Source organism: Talpa occidentalis, unplaced genomic scaffold (genome assembly GCF_014898055.3).
Source record: "Talpa occidentalis isolate TD23 unplaced genomic scaffold, MPIMG_talOcc4v2.1 talOcc4.6, whole genome shotgun sequence".
Taxonomy (NCBI): domain Eukaryota; kingdom Metazoa; phylum Chordata; class Mammalia; order Eulipotyphla; family Talpidae; genus Talpa; species Talpa occidentalis.
Genome location: NW_023604972.1, coordinates 90,763,992 through 90,785,202, shown reverse-complemented (window position 1 = coordinate 90,785,202; position 21,211 = coordinate 90,763,992). Strand labels below are relative to the sequence as shown.

Sequence of the window (21,211 nt, the reverse complement as noted above, 5' to 3'; positions counted from 1 at the left end):
ATTAATTCATTGATTTAATATTTTTAGGACTACAGAGTGTCCACAGTTCACTGTGTCATTTTCCCAGCCTGAATTTTCACAGAACCACCAAAACATTCAAGGTATGTGCTCATGGCTAGGGTAATATAAATAGACAGCTTAGTTAGATGGGAATTTATTTACAACTAGGATCGTCCACTATATGATGTGACCAAACATTTTTACATAGGAAATCAGTGTTGCTGTTGACCTTGGGTCATACTGAGGAAAGTTGCCCATAGGAGAAACCCCTTAAGTGCTGTCACTACTGCTACCTCAATTGCCTACTCTTTTGACTTGTAATTTTTTTTTAAAGATTTATTTATTTATACAAGAACTGGGGTACAGGCCAGATGTGCAGGAGGGTGAGAGGATTCACTAGAGACAGAGCAGGGAACAGAACAGGCAGACTGACGAAATACACTGCTGAGGGGAGCAGCGGGCACGGCAGGAGAGGTCTGTCACGCCATGTGGGACCCTAGCCGGTGGCTGGGGATCAAACTGGCGCTGCAGAGGCTGTGGGCAGCTTTGCAGCTCAGCGCTCAACCCCGCTGCACCACCAGGGAAGGCCCCTAAGAACTTAAATAGAAAAAACTCCTTGCAAAAATAACTGAAGATGGATCTGTTGTTTTAAAATGATTCTTGCATTAAGCCTGAGATACAAAAATTTTAAATAACAAGATATAGATACTATAACATCATTGCTTGCCATAAAAGATTCTAATGTAAGGATAAGAAATTATTTATTCTTATGACTGCTTGTCATTCTTTAAGGAAGTAGAATGCCATAATATTAATCCTTTTCAGTGCTTTTCATAATCAAATAGCAAATTTGAAGTAAGAAAAATGATAGTTTTTTTATAAGGTATAATACCTAGCAAATACTCCCCCCCTCACCCCCCACATGTGCAAAGCTTGTCTTGTTTTTCAGGGTTCAGCAGATAATTACTGCTTACACTCTAGTTCTACATATTGCCTAATCAAAAGAAACAAAAAGAATGATTCATACATGCCTGAAATACCAGTGAACCCTGAATTCTTACCTGAGTATAACTGAGTGCTTACACTTTGAATGTGAAGAGAGAAGGCAAGAGGAGTGGAGTAGGAGAAATATCTTTTTTCCTGATCTTCCCCTTCATCTTCACTTGTTGTGAATGTCTATCAGCCTGGCAGCCAGGCAACAGGGTGAAGAGTGGATGGTGAGGGTGCAGTCACATTTAGGACAACCTCTTGCTTCCTTTGGCCCCTACCCGGGGTATTCCTTTTCATACCTAACTCCAGATAGCATTAATTCATTTCAATTCTGTTACCTATATTGAAGATAATGATGATGAGAAGTAGATAAGATTTTTTCCTCATGTAGTTACAAATTCTTAGAATAAATCAGTCAAAATAGAGGTTTTTTTTTTAAGCTAAATTAATCCCAATTATACCTTTATCTGGCATAATGTAAAATATTTTTTTAAGAAATGAAAGAATTATCTTTTTTTAACTTTATTACCAAAATACTGATACTTCTGTATCAACATATTGGCATACTATTTATAAAATACTTGATATGTCACATGAAACTCTGAGGGAATCATTTCAAGTCACATGATTAAGAAATACTGAGTGAGAGGATATGTTCTTAGTGCTTTATTAAAACTGGAATGAAAATGCATATTGTTATCTTCTAGGGCCTGAGGCTGAAAATTCTGAAGTTTTGATACACTCAGGAAAGGTTGGTTTGTATAACATATTATTAACTACGCAGATCATGAGTTTAGAGTCAAAAGAAAATTTATATTGATTAAAGTATAGTTGAGTTATAGGGTAAAATCCCCCACCTCTTTGGGTTCTTCTAGGACTAGAAGAAGAATCAAAGCAGCATGAGATGAGTTAGCAAAGGAAAAATCAATTTAATAGTATTATGTGTGGAGAATTTACCTAGTGGTAAATTCTTCAAAAAAGAAAAACAATGGAATGGGGATCTTTATCCTATGTTTAAGGATATGGTCATCAAGGAGAGAGAAAGGGGGAAACTTCATGACAAGGAGAGCATTGCATTCCTCATCTTTACACAGAGTGGACATTGTTGCTGATAAACCTGTACCTGGATGCTGTCCCCTAAACTGCATTCTTAGAGGGCATAGAAAGGGACAACAATGATTGCTACTTCAATTAGGAAAATAACAAATAACTGAAACTAAGATAAAATTTCCCTTAGCTTCTAAGACCTGTACTTCTCTTAACTTAAAATAACCTGTATTCTTTGAGTTATGGTAATAGATGTTAGGATGCTCACAAGGTCCCCTGTGACCTCTAGTGCCCCATACCAAGGTGACTCTTACTAGATGAAGCATACCAAGGCATTCTGAAAAAAGCCTCTCTGACCCTTTTGGGGAGACATCCCACAGTGTCAAGCCTACTTTAGACTCTTCCCTAGGAAGGAATATCACCAAATAATTTCAGTAGATAGAAATCTATTCTTTTCTTACCATTCTTTCCAATATTTATTCTTCTTTACTCCTTTTTTTAAGATTTATTATATTTATTTATGCATACAAGAGCTGGGGTGTAGGTCAGAGGTGCAGGGGGTGAGAGGATTCACCAGAGACAGAGAGGGAGGCAGAAGAGGCAGATCTACTGAAATATACCACTGAGGGAGCAGTGGGCGAAACAGGAGAGGTCTGCTGTGCCATGTGGGTTAGCTCCCTGGCCGGGGATCAAACTCATGCTGCAGTGGCTGGCAATAGCTTGATAGTGCTGAGACTTTAACCCCTGCACCACCAAGGAGGCCCTTTTCTTTATTTCTAATGAAATCGTAATTTCTGGATCTGTGTTTCTTATCCAGCATTGTGTCATGTTCTTTATCTAGATGAGGAGCATATAACTAACTGTTAAACTAGTTGCTGAGATGATATAGCAAAAATGTCTTCTGTTGATCTGTTACCCTAGTTTCATTATTATTTCCTGATATCAGTAGATACTGCTCTCCCATATTCCAGTTGCTAGTCAATAACCATGCATCGAGTGCTTGCTTTGGCTTTGCTTTCTGCTTGGCAGTTTAGGGTTTCAGAGGACTTAATAATGACTGCCCATAATGAACTCAAGCAATCAGATACCTCCCAGGCTAAACCTACCATACCTGTAACTACTTCACTCCCACTGTATTTTACACATATCCACCTCCATGTCTTGGTTCAAATCAGGATCCAAAAGGCAAGGGAAAAAGCATAAAATTTGAAACCAGGTAGATGTGTGTCCCAAGGATGAGTGTGTCATTATATGTACAAAAAAACATAGACTAATATCTATTTCATAGGGCTGCTGTGAGGACTGAGCAATGATAGTTCATGATATCTGACACCTAACTGGTGCTTAGTAAATATGTGCTCCTCCTTTCTTTTATTCCTTCACAAATCGTTAATTTCTGACTTAAGTCTCTTCTCTGTGGATCTATCTCAGATAGCTCAGGTCATTATAACCAAAGTAATAGCTCCCTGTCTAGCATTAATTATTTGCTGACTATATGACTGTTTCCCAGCCACTTGGCATCCTATGACATCAGTAGGTATGCTGAGAAAAAGGGTGTTTTGAACAAAGAAGTTTAGAGAACACTGTATCCTAACGTCTCCTAAGAAATTTATAATGTACATGCTCTGAAAAGTATTGTGGTTAAGAAATCTGTTCAATTTTGTTTAACCAAGCATTTTTTAAAGCAATCACGAAACCAACCAATCATGAAAATCTTCCACTGCCTCTCTTTTGTCCCCCTATAAATGTGTACCACACTGGGTTTGATGGTTTATGTTACTCATTTGAGTTCAGACAGTGTTTTTGATATTATTTATACTTTAATGTCTTATATATTTATTCCTTTGATTCTGTATTTATTCCTTTGATCCTCAGATGGAAATGAAGCTCCATAGGACAGTTACGTGTATATATTTTATTATATTTGGGGTCTCGAATTTCATAGATATAGGAGTTTAAAGAGATATAGGAGTTTTCATAGATATAGGAGTTTAAAGAGGAAGGATATCTTGAATTGTGACTTAAAGAATGGATAGGATCTAGTTCTTGAATTCCTTCTAAATTCCTTTTATCTTTCTGAGATATAATTTGTATTACTAATAAATAAGTATATTTTCTTAAGTTCGGTGTGTTATATACAGAGAAGATCAATGGTGGCAGGTAGAAAACGAGAAAAGGAAGAGTAAAAGTTTGTGCTTCTCTTATTCAAATCAAATCAGAATATTTGAGGGCTTACAAATTACATTGTTGGAGTGAAAGGTAGTTTTGATTTTAAGAAACAGCCAAAGTCATTAAAACCCATTCTGTTATTTAAGATCAAGCAAATTAACAGTTTTAGGTGTAAAAAAAAGTTCATTGTCTTTAAAGTATTGAGACTGGTTTTTTGAGTGGTATATAAATGGATTTTTAAAGCAGTGTCAAAAAAGGAAATCTGATAATATTCTGAGTATTGGAAACATTGCCAGAATAGGTATAGCGTATTAAGGTTGTTCCAGACCCCAACAAATATGGTTTTGGGGATCCCCTCTGAGAAAGAATTCATTGGAGAATATCGGATAACCAGAACAGGTTAATCAAGACTTGTCCACAAGGGAGTCTGTGCCAGAGAGGAAATTTTTTGCCTGGCTCCCCAGAGGGAGCTAGGAAGGAGTTCTTACAGAGTGGGTCTACCAAGGTGGGGCAGAGGGGAGCACTGTCATAGCTTGTTCTGAGCTGGGATACACTGGGGCATGTGCAAAAGGGCTACATACTCCTTCATACCTTGCATGTTTCATTATCTAAAGTCTCCATGCAGGAGTGTGCATGTTAGCATGCTGTGATCTAGTCGCAGTTTGTCAAGACTTTTATTAACTGTGCATGTGGGGCCCTCCAACCTCCCTTCCTCCGGGAAATTGTGAAACAATTATTTGTCATGATATAGCACAGATAATTTAAATTTAGTTGGATAGATAATTTACCATCAGTAATTATGGTCCAGCTAATTTTATCTTTGGTCAACTATTAAATGTTTAGCCACTTTTTTCAGAGTCATTAGTAGTTTGGTATAGGAAAGTAGTGAAGGGTATTTTTATTACTGGAAGGGAAGAAAAGTTGATAAAAATTTTTGGTGGTAACTAACCATCTTTATAAACTATAACTGTAGTTTGAAATTATAGTTATTATGAAAACTAAAAAAACTATAAAGCTTTCATTTTAAACACTTTTTTGTATATACTATAATGATGGAATTTCTATTTGTAATACACAGGAACTAAATGAAGACAGAGAGTCTCCTGAAATTAGTCTTCTTTCAGATACTGCTATCACAGTGTCTGATAAGATTGCTGTAAACCAAAAATTGCTAACGGAGCCAGAGAGGCTCTTAGGAGCACCAAATACATTTTCTAAGCCTGGAAATGAAGTCATATCACCTAAAACTTTTGAAGAAACCAGGGATGAAGAAAGCTCACTTGAAACTTTTGTGTCTGCCATAGAAAGGTTATTGCCATCACCAGAAATTACCAGGGAGGAAAGACTGTTTGAAAAAATGAGTGATTTTGAACCTAGAGAGTTGATGAACACATTGAGCAGATCTTCAAGTTCCATATCATTACCCTTGACATGTCACGGAGATTTACTAGAAAACACCAATGATGATGCATTACCATATGAGCTGTTAGCAGCTCTGAACACATTGTCAGAAGCCCAGGAACAACCCATCTGTCACAGAAAATGGGGAGGCAACGTTCTCAACCCTGGAGATAAGTATTTAGAACTGGATCCCAATATGTCTCAGACTGATGAAGATTGTACACAAAAAGCAGAGGTGAGTTTTGATTCTCTTTGTGCTGCTCCACTATTTGAACAAGATTCTAAGTTAGCTGAGCTTCAGTGCAGCAAGTAAGCACATGTATGTGTGTATGATTTTGCCTTTTATGTAAGTTACCTTTAACTCTTCATTGCCCATATAATTTATTTTAAATTCAAGCCATCTACCCATTATCTACTAAGAAGATACAATTTTACTTGAAGCACACTGATCTTTCAAGAGATTCCTAGGGTAGAGTTTCAAGTGTTTAAGAAATTAAAATAGAGAAAAATCTTTGCAGAAGACCTAGAAGACCTGAGATTGCTTACACAGAGGATGGAAAGAACTCTTTACCAGAATTTTCCATGTTAGCTCAGAAAAGCACTATTGGTGCAGAGTTAGACCTGAGATACCCCACATTAATTTTCACTGGACATTGAATATATGGAGTGGGATTGCCAGGAGAGGGAAAAAATTTTGCTTAGTTTAAGCAGATCTTTGCCTTCTGTGCTTGAGGATTCTGTAAGGTGGCACAGTTCCTGGGGTTTAGAATTCCTGAAGCACAGGCCTGGAGACCCTGCAGTGACCTAGGACATGCTAAGTCCCTGTTTCATCTTGATGATTTTTTTCCTGTTTATAGTAGTACTACATTTTCAATATAAAAAGATCAAACAGCATGTCATTATGTAATATAGTAAGAAAAAGTCCCTCAGAGATAATAACTTAACAATTTGGTGTATATTTTATTTAATTAAATTTTGTGCATATTTTATTTAAATTTTATGTAAATTGGATTGTACATAATGCCTTATAATTTGTTTTTTTAATTTAATAATGTCTTAGTTATCTTTCTGTGTCAGCAAATACAGCACTAAAATCTTTACTTCTTGAATGATATTCTACTGTATGACTATAATATGTATATATCTGTAGGTACACATATATATGCATTATTAATATATGCACATCATGTAATTTATTTAGCCAATTTATTAATGATGGTCATTTGTATTATTTTCTTTCTTTTTTTTCTTTTTGCAATTATAAAAATTCTCCTATGAACGTCCCTGGGAAAATTCAAATAATATGATACTGAACTCAAGTTGCAACATACGCATATGGAATAATATTGCATATAATTATGCAAAGGAAAGTGTCACAACAGATAAAATAGGACTAAAAAAATCCCAAAAAAGAGAAATTAATTATGGAGGGTAGGGCATGAAGATTCAATTAAACACTCTAGAATTCTTATCTAAAAGGAGATAATATGAGTAAAGGGTAAGAAATTATGATTGGTATTGATAGAGTAAGCACAAACTTGGCAAATTTTCAAAGGAAAAAAACCCTTTTATAAGTTTGGAACAAATCAACTTACATACTCTTTCACTCAGCTACAGTAAAAATATGGAACTTGTTATTTTGAGAAACTTTGTAAACTAGAGATATAAATAGCATAAGAAAGGTTTATATGCTATATCTAAAAACATATAACCTTATGAAAGTTAAATCTATAATGAATTATGGGAACATTAAAGTCACTCATGATACACTGCTACCCTTATAAAATCAGTGTAATGGAGGATATGTATATCTGTGCAACAAAATGTCACTGCTGCTGTCAAATAACAAAATGCTGGATTGAATAGACCATTTGTCTGGCCTGCTATGACATTTCTAATGTTTTTATATGATTCCCATCTTATTCTACCCATTTCCTGTGAAATGAAAGCTCCCAGAGTGACCTTAGGTTTTCCTTCAAATTGTAAGGATGAATATTGATAAGAACACAACTTACCTTAGGTTTTTAAATTTTCATTGTCATTTGTTACATTGATTATCATAAAATATTATGTTCACACATCTATGGGTTTTGTACTTGTATTTTAATGTAATAAAAGAACAAGATAAAAAAATGTCCTCTAGTTTTTTTGTTGTAGTGTTGTAATTATTTGTGTATATATTTACATTTCATAGACTATAGAAGACCCAGATACATTTGGATTGCAAAATATGATTCATCAGCATGTCACTACTTGTGATCCACTGAATGAAAAGAGAAATTCAAATCCAGTAGAAAATAGCTCTGACCAGAACACCCCTTGTGTGTTAAGGCGATCATCTAGACTGAAAGCAAGAAGAAATGCAGAACACACAGATGGCATGTATACAGTATTGGAAGAGATTTTACCAAAAATTCTTGACTGTAAGGATCAAACCAATAACTCTTCAGCTGAGAATTTCAGGTATGCTACCAAATTATATCTCTCCAAGTATGCTGAAGATCTCGTAGATAATTTTGTACTTGGGACATTAAAGTCAGTGTAGTTACCCATAAGTAAAGAATTTTATTTTAAAATGTTATTTTAGTGTTTTATTTTCTGTTAAGTTCTCAGAAAACTTCCTTTTTTTAAGACAAAGTAATGGGAAATTTATTGTATTATATCCTATGCTAATTTTTTATTATTTATTTATGTGTTTATTTTTATTGAAGTAACATTGGTATACATTATTATTTGTGTTTTAAAGGAATAAGAACTTCCCCTTCAGGTATTGTTACTACACCATCCCCCCCACCAAAGCACCCACAGTTTATTCCAAGAGTCAATTATGCTTCCTACTCACTTGTTCTCATTCTTCCCCCAGCTACCTCCCTCATCTTCTAGCCTCAATTCTATAGTCAACTTTCTAGGGTTTATTGTTATTTTGGCTTTATTTGGCCCTTTGTTTTGGTTCCCAAATGCCACATGTAAGTGACAGCATCCAGTTTTTGTCTTTCTCTTTCTGCAGTATATCACTTAGCAAAATACCCTCCAGCTCTATCCATGTTGCTGCAAATGGCAAGTGTTTATCTTTTTTTTAATACTGAGTAGTATTCTGTTGTATGTAAATATTCCATCTTGATCCACTGATCTGTATTTGGGCACTTAGATTGTTTTCATAGCTTGGCTATTGTAAAAAGTGTTGAAATGAATGTAGGAGTGCAGGTTTTCCTTCAAATTAGTGTTGTATTCTTTGGGCAAATACCTAGGGGTGGAATTGTTGAGTCACATGACAGATCCACTTTTAATATTTTGGGAAACCTCCATATTGTTTTTCATAGAGGCTGAACCAGTCTACATTCCAACCAAAAGTGTGTAAGGATTCCTTTTTCTCCACATCCTTGCCAGTACTAGTTGTTTCTGGTCCTTTTTAATATGGGACATTCTCACAGATGTGAGGTGATATCTCATTGTGGTTTTGATTTGCATTTTCAACACACCAGTTATTGAAGATTCTTTCATGGCTCCCGTGTATATTCTTGGTTCTTTTATTATAGATGAATGGTCCATATAGGTGTGGATTTATTTCTGGGCTCTTAATTGTATTTCATTGATCTGTGTGTCTATTTTTAGTCTAGTGCCATACTGTTTCGATTATTATAGCTTTATAGTATAGTTTGAAACCTGGCAGTGTGATTCTGCCATACTTCCTCATTTTGTCAGAATTGCTTTGGCTATTAGGGTTCTTTTGTGGTTCTATATAATTTTCAGTAATGTTTTGTTTCTCTGAAGAATGCTATTGAAACTTTGATAGGGATTACATTGAATCTGTATATTACTTTGAGCAAGATGACCATTTTCACAATATTTATTCTTCTAGTCCATGAGCAGGGAATATCTTTCCATTTCTCTGTGTCTTCTATTTACAATGTTTTAGTTTTCTTTGTATAGGTCCTTCCCCTCTGTTAAGTTCACTCCTAGGTATTTAATTCTTTTTGGTGTTATTGTAAATGGAATCGTTTCCTTAATTTCTTCCTCTAGCTCATTGTTTGTATACTGGGGAGGCAACTGAGTTCTATGTGTTGATTTTGCAGCCTGCAACTTGGCTGAACTGACTTATTGTTTCAATTAGTTTTTTAGTGGAGTGTTTGGGATTCTTTGTGTATATTATCATGTCACCTGCAATAATGATATCTTTACTTCTTTCACTATTTGGACTTCTTTATGTCCTTCTCTTGCCTAATGGCCTTCATTAGGACTTCCAAATACTGTGAAAGTGGATATCTTTGTCTTATGCCAGATTTTATGGAATATTTTTAGTTTTTCACCACTGAAAATGATGTTAAGTGTGGGTTTGTCATATCTGGCCTTTATTACATTGAGGAAAGTTCCATTAATCCCCAGTTTTTCAAGTGTTTGCATTATAAATGGATGTTGAATCTTATCAGATGCTTTCTTGGCATCTACTGACTTGATCATATGGTTTTTATCTCTCTTTTTATTGATGTGGTGAATTATGCTGATTGATTTTCAGATGTGTTGAACCATACTTACATCCCTGGTATAAATCCCACTTGGGCATGGTATCTAGTGTTTTTAATGCTTTGTTGAATTCTGTTTGCTGATAGTTTGTTGACAATTTTTGCATCTGTATTCATTAGGGAAATTGGTCTTTAGTTGTTTCATTTTTTTCCTGATTTTGCTATTAGGGTAATGTTGGCCTCATAAAATGTATTTGGAAGTATTTCCTCTTTCTCAATGTTTGGAAAGAGTTTGAGCAGGGTAGGGATTAGTTCATTTCTGAAGGTTTGGTAAAACTCACATGTGAAGCTGCCTGTGACTTTTGTCTTGGGAGATTTTTGACTGCTCTTTCAATGTCCTTGCTTTTAATTTGTCTGTTTGGGTTTTCTTTTTCTTCCTTATTCAGTATTGTTTTCCAGATCTTTACTCTGAGCTTGTGTGTATCTTTGGAGCTCAGTTGTGTTTCTTGGAGACAGCAGGAAGTTGGACTCTGTATTTAGTTGTTATTGTTTTTTTTTAAATCCAAACTGATACTCTGTGTCTTTTAATTGGTGACTTCAGTCCATTTACATTTAGAGTGATTATTGATATATGAAGGCCTACTATTGCCATTTTGTCCTTAATTTTTGTGGTTTTATTTCCTTGTTTAGTTATTTGTAGATGTTCTTTTTGATTTAGATAATAGAACTCCTTTCAAGATTTCTTGGAGGGGTGATACAGTGTTTGCAAATTCCTTCAGCTTCTGTTTGTCTCAGAAGTCCTTTATTTTTTCCTCATATTTGAAGTACAGCCTTGCAGCATAGAGTGAGCTTGACTGGCAGTTTTTATCTTTAAGATTTTGATCATGTCATTCTATTCTCTCATTGCCCATAGTGTTTCTTCAGAGAGGAAACATTTCTTCAGGAAGCCCCATTGGTGTTCCTTCTTCCCTCTAGCCAGCTTTAATATTCTTTCTTGTCTTGAATTCTTGGGAGTTTCACTACTATGTGTTTTGGTGTAGGTCTCATTTTATTACAGTACCGTGGTATTCTTTTTAGTTTTGTGTATTTGCATGTTTAATTCCTTCTCAAGGTTTGGGAAGGTTTCCTTTATTATCTTTTAAAATAATAAGATCTCTGTTTTCTATCTTCCTGTCTTGGTATATCCATTATACCTTTTTTGCCTTTCCTCATGGAGTATGACAATTCTTGAAGTGTTCTTCATTCTTTTCATCTCTCTCTTCCACCTTAATTCTTTGTGCATTATCATCCTTAAGGTCACTGATTCAGCCTTCCTTTTGATCTGTTCTGTTTGCATAGCTTCCTTTGGAATTTTTTAATTCCCTCTATTGATACATACTGCAACTCTGTTATTTTCCTATTTAAGTCTTTAAATCTTCTGTTTGTTCACTTTATTTCTCAGGACATTCATCTATTTTTCTGAACTTTCTTCCATTTCTTCATTGTGGCAATTTTGAATTCTGTATTTGATAGGAAGAAAATGTCTTTCATGTCCTTTTGGTTGGGATCTAGGTATTTGTTCTCACTCTGTAGTGTAGAATTCCTCTAGGAGCTCAGATTGCCAGTTAATGGTCTTTATTTTCCCCATTATTTACTTTCTGAAAACTAAGGGTGTTAAACTTCCACTTTTCCAGCAGATGGCACTATGCAACAGGGAGAGCTAATCTCTAGCTGACTCTTCAGTGAGTGGGATCAACAAAGGGTCTGTTGCTTTCAGGGATGCTGTGCTGGTGCTGGTTTGGCTTGTTCCAGTGTCCGCACTACTGGTGAGACTCAGACTGGTATCTCCACAGTTTGCATGATGGACCCTTTGTGCAGCCCTGGTGCACTCCAGTGTGGCCTTATTATATTCACTTGGACCTGTATCTGCCTATATCCACTCGCTCTTGGGGGAACTGGGTGGGGTGAGCTGTGCCTTTCTGAACTTTATTTTCCTCTGTGGATGTCCTCTGCCTGCCCAGCTCCCCATGGCACTCATGCCCATATCTAGCCTTGACTACATCTTCAACATTCAGCTTTGCCTTCCACAGGTGTAGAGATGAACTGTAATTTCTGCCCTGATTGCTGCCTCTCTCTCTACTCACCCTTTGTTCTTGTGAGGTGAAATTTCTCTTCTATTGTGCTTGGTCAACATTTGATTTTGATTTTTCGTTTCTCTGATGAGTAGGTGACGTTAGCACCTTTTCATTTACCTTTTGGCCATTTCTAAGTCTTCTTTGGGAAACTATCTGTTCAGATTCTTTGCTCAGTTTTTAGTCAGATTGATTATTTCTATTGCATTGTATGAAGTCTTTATTTATTTTGGATCCTAACCACTTATTAAATTTGATTTTCTCCCATTTGTTAGGTTGTCTTTTCCTTTCATTGTTAATTTCATTTGCTGTACAGAAAATTTTTTAATTTGATATAATCACACCTGTTTATTTTTTCTTTTTGTTGCCTTTGCATTTGGTGTCAAATCTAACATATCATTGCCAAGATATGTTAAGATGCTTGCCTCCTATTTTTTTCTTCTGGGAATTTCATGGATTTAGGTCTAAAGTTCAACCTTTCAATCCATTTTGAGATTTTTTTGTGTGTCTGATATAAGGTCATGGTTCAGCTTCATTTTTTTTACATGTATGTGATTCTTCATTTTTTTCCCCAGCACCATTCATTGATGAGAATATTCTTTCTTCGTTGTATACTCTTGACTCCTTTGTTGTAAATTAATGGACTGTGTGTGTGTTGGTTTATTTCTGACATCTCCATTTTATTTCTCTCTGTGTTCTGATGCCAGTATTTTGTGGTTTTTGATCATGGTAAGTCCTTTTTTTTCCTTGCAAAATGCCTCCCCCTTTCTCCCAAGATGATGAAGAGAGTGGCATACCAACTTGGAATGAGGGAACAAGAGACTCAGAATACACAGGTGACTGCCCTAAAGGAGAGAAACCCACGAGTGCAAAAAGAGAAGGCTAGAAACCATAGTGAATGGCACACAACCCCAAAATTATCTGTAGTTTACTTATGAATCATCTCCATATTTAAACCTGCCATGATGCTTGACAGCATTTCAGTAAAATATCTTTGAATTTTAAAAATTTAGTTAAAATTTGGTTTGATTCTCTGAATGCTTATAAAGAACATGACAGTAATTAAAAAAAAATTTACTTTTCAAGAATGCATGATCCTACTATACTGATTGAAGGTAAAGAAAAAAATAAAAATTCATCCAGACTGAAGAGTGGAGAACTGATCAGAAAAAACAAAAAAATTGCAGAAAAATATGGTGAGGCATATTTTGAGTATTCCCTTAAGTAAGTAACTTATACAAACATAGAGTTACGGTACTAGGAAGGATTTAAATGGTTATCTGCCCTGAATTTCTCATTTTGTTGAAGAGGTTCAGGTAAGTATTTTTTCTGGCATTGTATACAGTTCATTTATAACATAGGGAGGATTGTTTTTAAACTTCTTATGAGCTCATTTTACTACTTCTACTTTGGAGAGAATAATTACAGAATCCTTTTCAAATTTAAATATCTGAAATATATGTGGTGTGACCAAACTATCATAAGACTGAAAAAATCATACAAAGAAGTATAGAAAAGGAGAAGACAAAATTATTATTTTCGATGTTACTTTGTGTTTCTGTAAATGTTCAGCAGCTGGTTTGTTTCACAGTACAACTGAATGGAGTGCATCAAAAAAAAGGCAAAGCAGTTAAATTGTGGTCCATTAAGAAAGCTACTGCAGTACTCAATTACCTTTGTGATGTTTTAGGTTGGGGCAGGTTAGTTGCTAGATCAAAATTGGAAAAGCTATCAAAACAATTCTGAAATTCAAGAAAACTACATGAATATTGAACAGAAAATTTGACAGAATTAGAAGTACCTCACTGACTATTATCAAAGTTTTAAAAAGCACAGAAAAAAAATTGATACTTGATATGCATCCACTGGAAACTTATTTTAATTGTGTATTTCCTAGCTTTGAATATTACAGCAGTTGTACAGATTAGGTATGATTCTTTGTTTAATTTCATGACAGCTATTTTTAGCAAAGAAAGAAAATTTAGCTTTCTTTTTTCTGGTTTCAATGGGGTTACTTTTTGCATCTTCCTTATATACTGCTAAGATTTTCTCATGTATTTTATAAGATGTTTTGGTATGATAACATTTTGTTAGGTTTAATAGCATCTAGTTATTAATTTAAATAATCCTTTTTACCAGAACTTTAAAAGCATGTGTTAGTTTTCTCATATACACACCTTTCAAGGGGTTTCATTTAATATAAACTGATTACATGACTTGTAATTAATTATAAATATTTTAAAGCTAATGACATTATTTCTTATGCCTTCATATATGTATATACTAGTATACTAGTATACTAGTTGGGTTAATGGGTGAAATGTTCTTTTGTAGCATAGTGTACACTGTATTAGAATGTTGACTGGATCCACTCTTTTACTTGTTTTCCGATTTTCAAATGAGGACTTTTTCCTTCTTTTGTTCATTCTCTCATTTCAGAAAAAATGAAGATGGATAAAATATCTCTTTCTACCATTAACCGGAGAAATATTTTTGGAGAGAATCTGGTCTATAGGGCTGCTCTTCATAATGACAGTGATTTTGTTCGTCATTGTATAAAAAAAGGTGGAAATGTTAATCAACGAAGTTATGCTGGTAAGTGGGGCTGCTGCCCAGTTACCTTGACAGTGGTTTGTAGTTTCAGCTGGGTCATTCCTATGAAATTATGGTGAAGTGGGCCTAAGGCAAGTCTCACACAAAGCTTCCAGGTACTTTTCCTGCTTTAGGTAGGGCTTCATGATCATACCCCAGGCAAGTGGAAAGGTGGGAGAGGATGGAACACCACAAGAACATATTTCACCTTCAAAGGCTATACTTGACAATGACCATCCAGTTACCATCCATGTACAGTGGCATTAGGGTGGGGTTCAGAAGGATAGGGCAACTGGGATTAGCTAGCTGGGTTTGCTTGGGCATTGTTATTATGAGACTCAACTTTGAATGGAAGAGGAATGAAGTAAAAAAAAAAGCTAAAAGAAACTGATGGTACCCTGAGTTATGGGGGAATTAATGATAAAATGGTAATAGGGTTATTAAGGTACAAAGGAAATCATCCCACACCCCTCTGTGTTCTTCTTGGGCTGGACAAATAATCAAAACAGCATTAGACAAGTTTGCAAAAGAAAAAAAATAACATATGGAAAATTCACATGACTGTAACTTCTAAAGAATAATCGAGCAGACCATGATTATTTGTCCTGCACTTTAGGACCTGGGGCATTACAAAGGCAGAGAGGATTCTTCATATGACAGACACAAAGGGCAGGTGACTTCATCCTTACTCTGAGAATAAAGATAATTGTTAGAGAGAACATGATTATTGATGTACTGATAAACACAATGAACCTAGAACTGGATGAGACAACCCCCACCCCCCAAACTACCTTCTTCTGGGTCATAAAAGGAAAAGCAGTGATTAATTCTTTGATTAGGAAAAGGGCAGAAGCTTAGGAGGTATTCATCTCCTCTTCCATTAGGGAGGGACAAGAATTTGGGCAAGAACAGAACCTTCTCTTAGCCTTCAGAGCCTTTCTGCTCTCAACCCAAAACAACCTGCATTCTATAAATAATAATAGGTCTCCTGAGACTCAAAGAACCCTGATTGACCTGTAATTCCCATACCTGAGATGATAAGAGACCTTCTCTGGTTCTGTTGAAGAAAGTCTATTGGATCCTGTTGAAAAGGGACTGACCCCATAGGACAATGATCAAGGAAATGGTGGGACAGAGCACTTGGAACAACAATTCTGTGAGATTTGATCTCTAGTACACTCTTCCTTGTGGGAATAACCAGACATGTTCTCCTAGAGAGGAATGATTACTTACAGGCACTTAAGTATTTAAGGCACTAGGCCAGCCTGCAACAGTTGTTTTATATGTTTATGCTTTTATCACTGTTTCTAGACTTTCTCAGTTTATGAAACGGTGCAAAAAAATCTTATGGTGTGCAGAGATTGACCTCATAGTCCATGGACAAGCAGGTGCACCTCAGGCAGTTACTTTAGCACAGCTTGTATTTATACTGTGATCCTGGTTTTATTAGGCTGTTATTCTAAATCTCACACCCAGGTCATCCACCATGGTCCTGTAACTCTCAATCTAGGATTCTTATTTGCAGTGAAAACGTTTACTCCCTTAATTTTAAGAAATAAGTGGTTCTTTCTGTTGGGATTCTTTATTAGCTGAATATAATCTCAACTATAGACAAGGAGTTTATTAGATACTCAAAGTGAGGATTTAAACCTGGGGTACAGTCTGACAGATTTTACTTTGTAAGAGGTGTTCCAATAAACACAGGTTTGAATTTAGTTTATATAGATAGGAACAGTGAGTCATATTTAGTCTTTGACCTATAAAAACCACAGTGAGATACCACCTCATTCCATTGAGAATGGCCTATACCCAAAAGACCAACAACAACAAATGTTGGCAAAAATGAGGATGTGAGGAAAAGGAACCCTAGTATACTTTTAATGGGAATTTACACTGGTCCAGCCCCTAGTGAAAACACTATGGAGGTTCCTCAGAATATTAAGAATATATCGTATGAGCCAGCAATTCCACTCCTAGATAACCTCCTGAAAAATACAAAGTCACTAATTTAAAAGGATATATGCATTCTTGTGTTCACTGCAGCACTATTTATAATAGCCACATTATGGAAACATACTAAGTACTCAGTGACAGAGCAATGGGTTAAAAAATAGTTTTCTTGGAGCAGTTTGTGGTTTGTGAGTTAAACTCTTGTATATAGTTTTTGCTAATATATACACACACAATGGAATACTACTCAGCTATAAAAAATAGGAACTCATCATTTGTGACAACATGGATGGAATTAGAAGAGATTATGCTAGGTGAAATAAGTCAGAGGACCAAAAAAAAAAAAAACATGCTGAATGATTTCACTCATGGACTATAGAGAAACAAAACAAAGGAACTGACAGAACTTAGCCAAAACAAACCCTAGAAATATGACTGCAGAGTTGAGGATGCTAGAGGGAGAGGGAGGATAGAATGGGAGCAGAGGGGTAAAGGGGCCCAATTATCTTAGGTAAAGCACTGTGGGTGCTTTGGTGGTAGGTATGGTTTGGTGATATACTCTCAAAATGAAGAGAAAACTATCAAATGTTATATGTACTGTACACCTAGGTCAGAGGAATCATCTCCTTAAGTAGTTAGAGCCTGTATTGCCACTAGTCTTCACTCTGGCTATTTCTTTTTAAAGGTGCTATAAGCTTAAATTTGGTATTGTGAAACATTCTCTACTACTCTCCAAAATGGTTCAAATACACTAATTTTTCAAATTTTTCATACTTTTTACTCTGGTTAGAATTAATTATTCCAATTAAAAAAAAACCTATTGACTATATAATTTACCTTTTTTGGTGCCCTTCATTATTTCCTCAATAAATAATAAACTTTCTAATAAATACTATAAAAAACTCCTGTCATGTTTATGGAAGTTGTCCTTAGCTGGGTGATTTTACCTCCCAGGGTACATTTGGCAGTTTCTGAGATAGTTTTTAGTAGTTACAACTGGGATGGAACGGTGCTACTGGCACCTGGTGGATTAAGGTCAGGGACACTGCTAGACGTTCTATAATGTGTAGAACAAGAAGTATCCCACCCAAAATGTTAGTGCCAAGATTGAGAAATTCTGGTTTATGGAGAAGGTATGAAAAGATTTAGTGAAATACACTTTTAACATGCCACTTTTAAGTTTTCTTAGATCAATCTTGATTTGTTGGAATTTAAGAAATATCTGTAACATCATTATCTCTGGCTATCAAAGAAAAAGGATATGTATTAGATGACTGGTTTTCTTAGAGCCGTTTGTGGTTTGTTAGTTGAACTACTGTAGATAGCTTTTGCTAATAAGAATAAAAAATTCTTTGAACTGACTTCTGAGTAGTCCTGTCAGCCTGGCTACTTCAATGGAAATACCTTGAACTGAAAGTAAAAGTAACCCCCGCCCTTTCCTACATGAAAGTAACTTGCTGCCAACATTGTCTATGAGCTAATAATGGCTCCCTTAAAGCTGCCTTATTGAGGGGAAGAATAATTTCAATTATTTTACTTCCTTTCATATTTTTCTGAGCTAACATTATTAAAATGCCAAGTACAAACAGATGCCATTTCCATTTTCTGTATGAGGTTGGACAGCACTTCATGAAGCTAGTGTAAGAGGATTTTATCAGACTGCAAGTGAACTATTAAAAGGTGGAGCAGATGTAAATATCAAAGGAATGTACCAGATCACACCCCTACATGATGCTGTGATGAATGGACATTATAAGGTACTGTGATGCTTTTGCTTGCAGAACAAACACTACATTCTGCAACTATTAAAAAATTACTGGACCAAGTGACAAATCACTGTTAAAGTGTTTCTTTTAGGGAAAATGAACATGTTCCAAAATTAGATTGTGATTATGGTCATGCAACCTTCTTAATATACTTAAAAAAACTGAATTATATTCTTTAAGTGGGTCAGTTGTGTAGCATGTAATTGTATCTCAATAAAACTGTTAAAAATAAAACATGGAAAAGTTGGAATTTGAGAATTATACATGATATGCTCAGCGGTGGTTCCTTAGAAAAAAACAGGAACAAATTATTAAACATGCGGTAGGAGACATTTAGGCAAGAATATAGTGATCTTTGAGAATGTGTAGGCATCACTCAAACAAGTCATGTTAGAATGACTTTGTTTCCCCTTTTATAAGACTTACTTTGTTTGTAGAATGTGCATAACAAGTTAGTGTAAGCTATCATGATTAAATAGAGCTTTTATTTGATGAAGTGTCCTGTGACATAGGAGTATTTGAGACATTGAATTGGAAGTTGGTTGACAATGGTATCTAGTTTCACATATATTAAAAAAATATCCCTCAGACTAGTGATTATTTGTTCCATGTGTGTTTGGAATGAACTCTCTTGTGAAGTTTTATTAGCTATTCTATTCATTACATAGTCTGTTCCTATAAAACAGTCAGATCACTTCTACAGGCTGGAACATAGACTTTTATTTGTTGTTGGGTGTATATTGTGAAAATCAGACAGCACATCATTTTACCTGCATCTCTAAGAGATAAGGATATTTTTCCACACTCACAGTATCAGCTCACCTAATGAAAATTAAAAGTTTCTTAATACCATTTAATACCCAGTCCATATTCAAATTTCCCAGGTTATCTAAAAATATCTTTTAAGATTTTATTTATTTATTTATTTATTATTTTTACTTATTTTATTTTATATATATTTTACATTATTTTTCATTTTTGCACAATGTATGCATTTTCATATTGGTTATATTCCCCATACAATTCCCACCCCGCTTATTTTGACCCTAATCCCTCCTCCTCTCTACCCCCATAGTGAGTCTTTGGTTTATAGCTGCTTGTTGATTTTGATTTTTACTTTATTATAATTACTCTTTTTCCTGATCCCTTATTTAGGTTTTCTAAATTTCTGCTTTCTATAGCAAGTATGTGTTTAAATGGGGATACATAAAGATCCATGCATTTCATGTGTTTGTTATATCTCTTTAGTATATTTTCACATATAAATGTCTCTCTCTGTCTGTCTCTCTGTACACACACATACACACACACGTCTTCTAGAACCTGGGTCATTTATCAATATAAATTCTGGATTTGGTTAATTTTACCTTTGTTGTATTGTATAACTTTTTCCCCTTGTATTGTTGGTAAATGGATGTTTTAAGGGAAAATCTATTTAGAGGTCACCATCTAGGTGAGTTCATTGCTATTTGGCATCATTGCTTTTAGGCATTTTTAGTGAAATACATGTTTTTGGAAAGAAAAATCATGAGTGCACACTGATTTCTATTTCAAACTTAATATAGATGTACAGATGTATACAAATGTATACTAAACTTTGATTTTACACTTATATCTCTTTATGTTAAATATTTGTTCTTAATTTATAATCCTTTTTCTTTATTGTATACTATACTTACAATATTACTGCTAGTAATATTGTTATTATTAATATTATTAACATTGGAACTATTAATGGAGGGGGTTTTGTTTTGGTAGTTCTTTTTATTTTGTTTATATGTCCTGTTAGGGACAAATAGTCAAAATATTATCTTCTCAAGTACTTGAAAGAATTTTATTCTCTACTGGGGGTGGTAAAAAGAAGGCATGATACAGAGGAATATATACAGTATATGAGTACTTTTGTGAAAAAATATGTATATATCTATGTATACACACACACACACACACATAATATCCCTTTTTGACCAGATTATGGAAAATTTAGCAGAAACAGTGACCAGAACTGATTCAGGAAAAAATAATTGGATGACTGGAGACCAGGAGTATATGAGGGAAACTTATTTTGAAGAAAATCATAAAATTCCTCTTCAGAAATAAATTAATTTAAAAAATGGTCCCATCCTGAAAAAAACAAAAACATAGGAAAGACATATATAAGAATTTAATATAATGTAGAGGATACAGGGTACTATGATAAGATATATACATGAAAAAAGATATATACATGCGAGGTCATTTTTATCTTGGGCAGCAGAGGATGAGGAGTTCAGGGGTAGAAGTTACATGAGAAATGGTAACAAATTAAAGAATTTACCAGTTTTTCTCTGATAAGCCAAGGAAGAGCAGCAACCACACAGTTATAGATGGAAAGCATAACTATCTCTTGGAACATATTAAAATTAATTTTACTACCTCAGGACCCAATCCTGGTATATCTATTAGGTTTATTTCACCAGCAACTGAACCACAACTCCCTCCCTTTTTTTCATTCCTCTCTCCCTTCCTGCCTCTCCCTATCTCTCTTTTTTTGGTTGTTGTTGTTATAAGATGGAATAGTGGATCAAAAATTATCCTATGGCAATTATGTAACATTAATTATATTTTATTGGGCAGAGCTATCTAGGTGAACCCAAATTCTGTATTGTTGAAGGAAATATTTAATGTTACTTAGAGTTGCATGCTAGCATATATTTATAATAATAGACCTTTTGTCTGGGTGCCC

At 34.9% G+C, this 21,211-nt stretch overlaps 1 protein-coding gene across 1 annotated transcript in view; it reads left to right on the top strand.

The window, feature by feature from the left end:
- ANKRD31 (ankyrin repeat domain 31) overlaps window positions 1-21,211 on the top strand; it is a 71,524-nt gene that overhangs the window by 7,513 nt on the left and 42,800 nt on the right. The window contains exons 5-11 of the mRNA XM_037529992.2: window positions 28-101; window positions 1,698-1,741; window positions 5,285-5,842; window positions 7,802-8,070; window positions 13,265-13,374; window positions 14,618-14,773; window positions 18,335-18,477. Of these exons, the coding sequence (XP_037385889.1) occupies window positions 28-101; window positions 1,698-1,741; window positions 5,285-5,842; window positions 7,802-8,070; window positions 13,265-13,374; window positions 14,618-14,773; window positions 18,335-18,477 (1,354 nt within the window). The remainder of the gene's footprint in view (window positions 1-27; window positions 102-1,697; window positions 1,742-5,284; window positions 5,843-7,801; window positions 8,071-13,264; window positions 13,375-14,617; window positions 14,774-18,334; window positions 18,478-21,211) is intronic.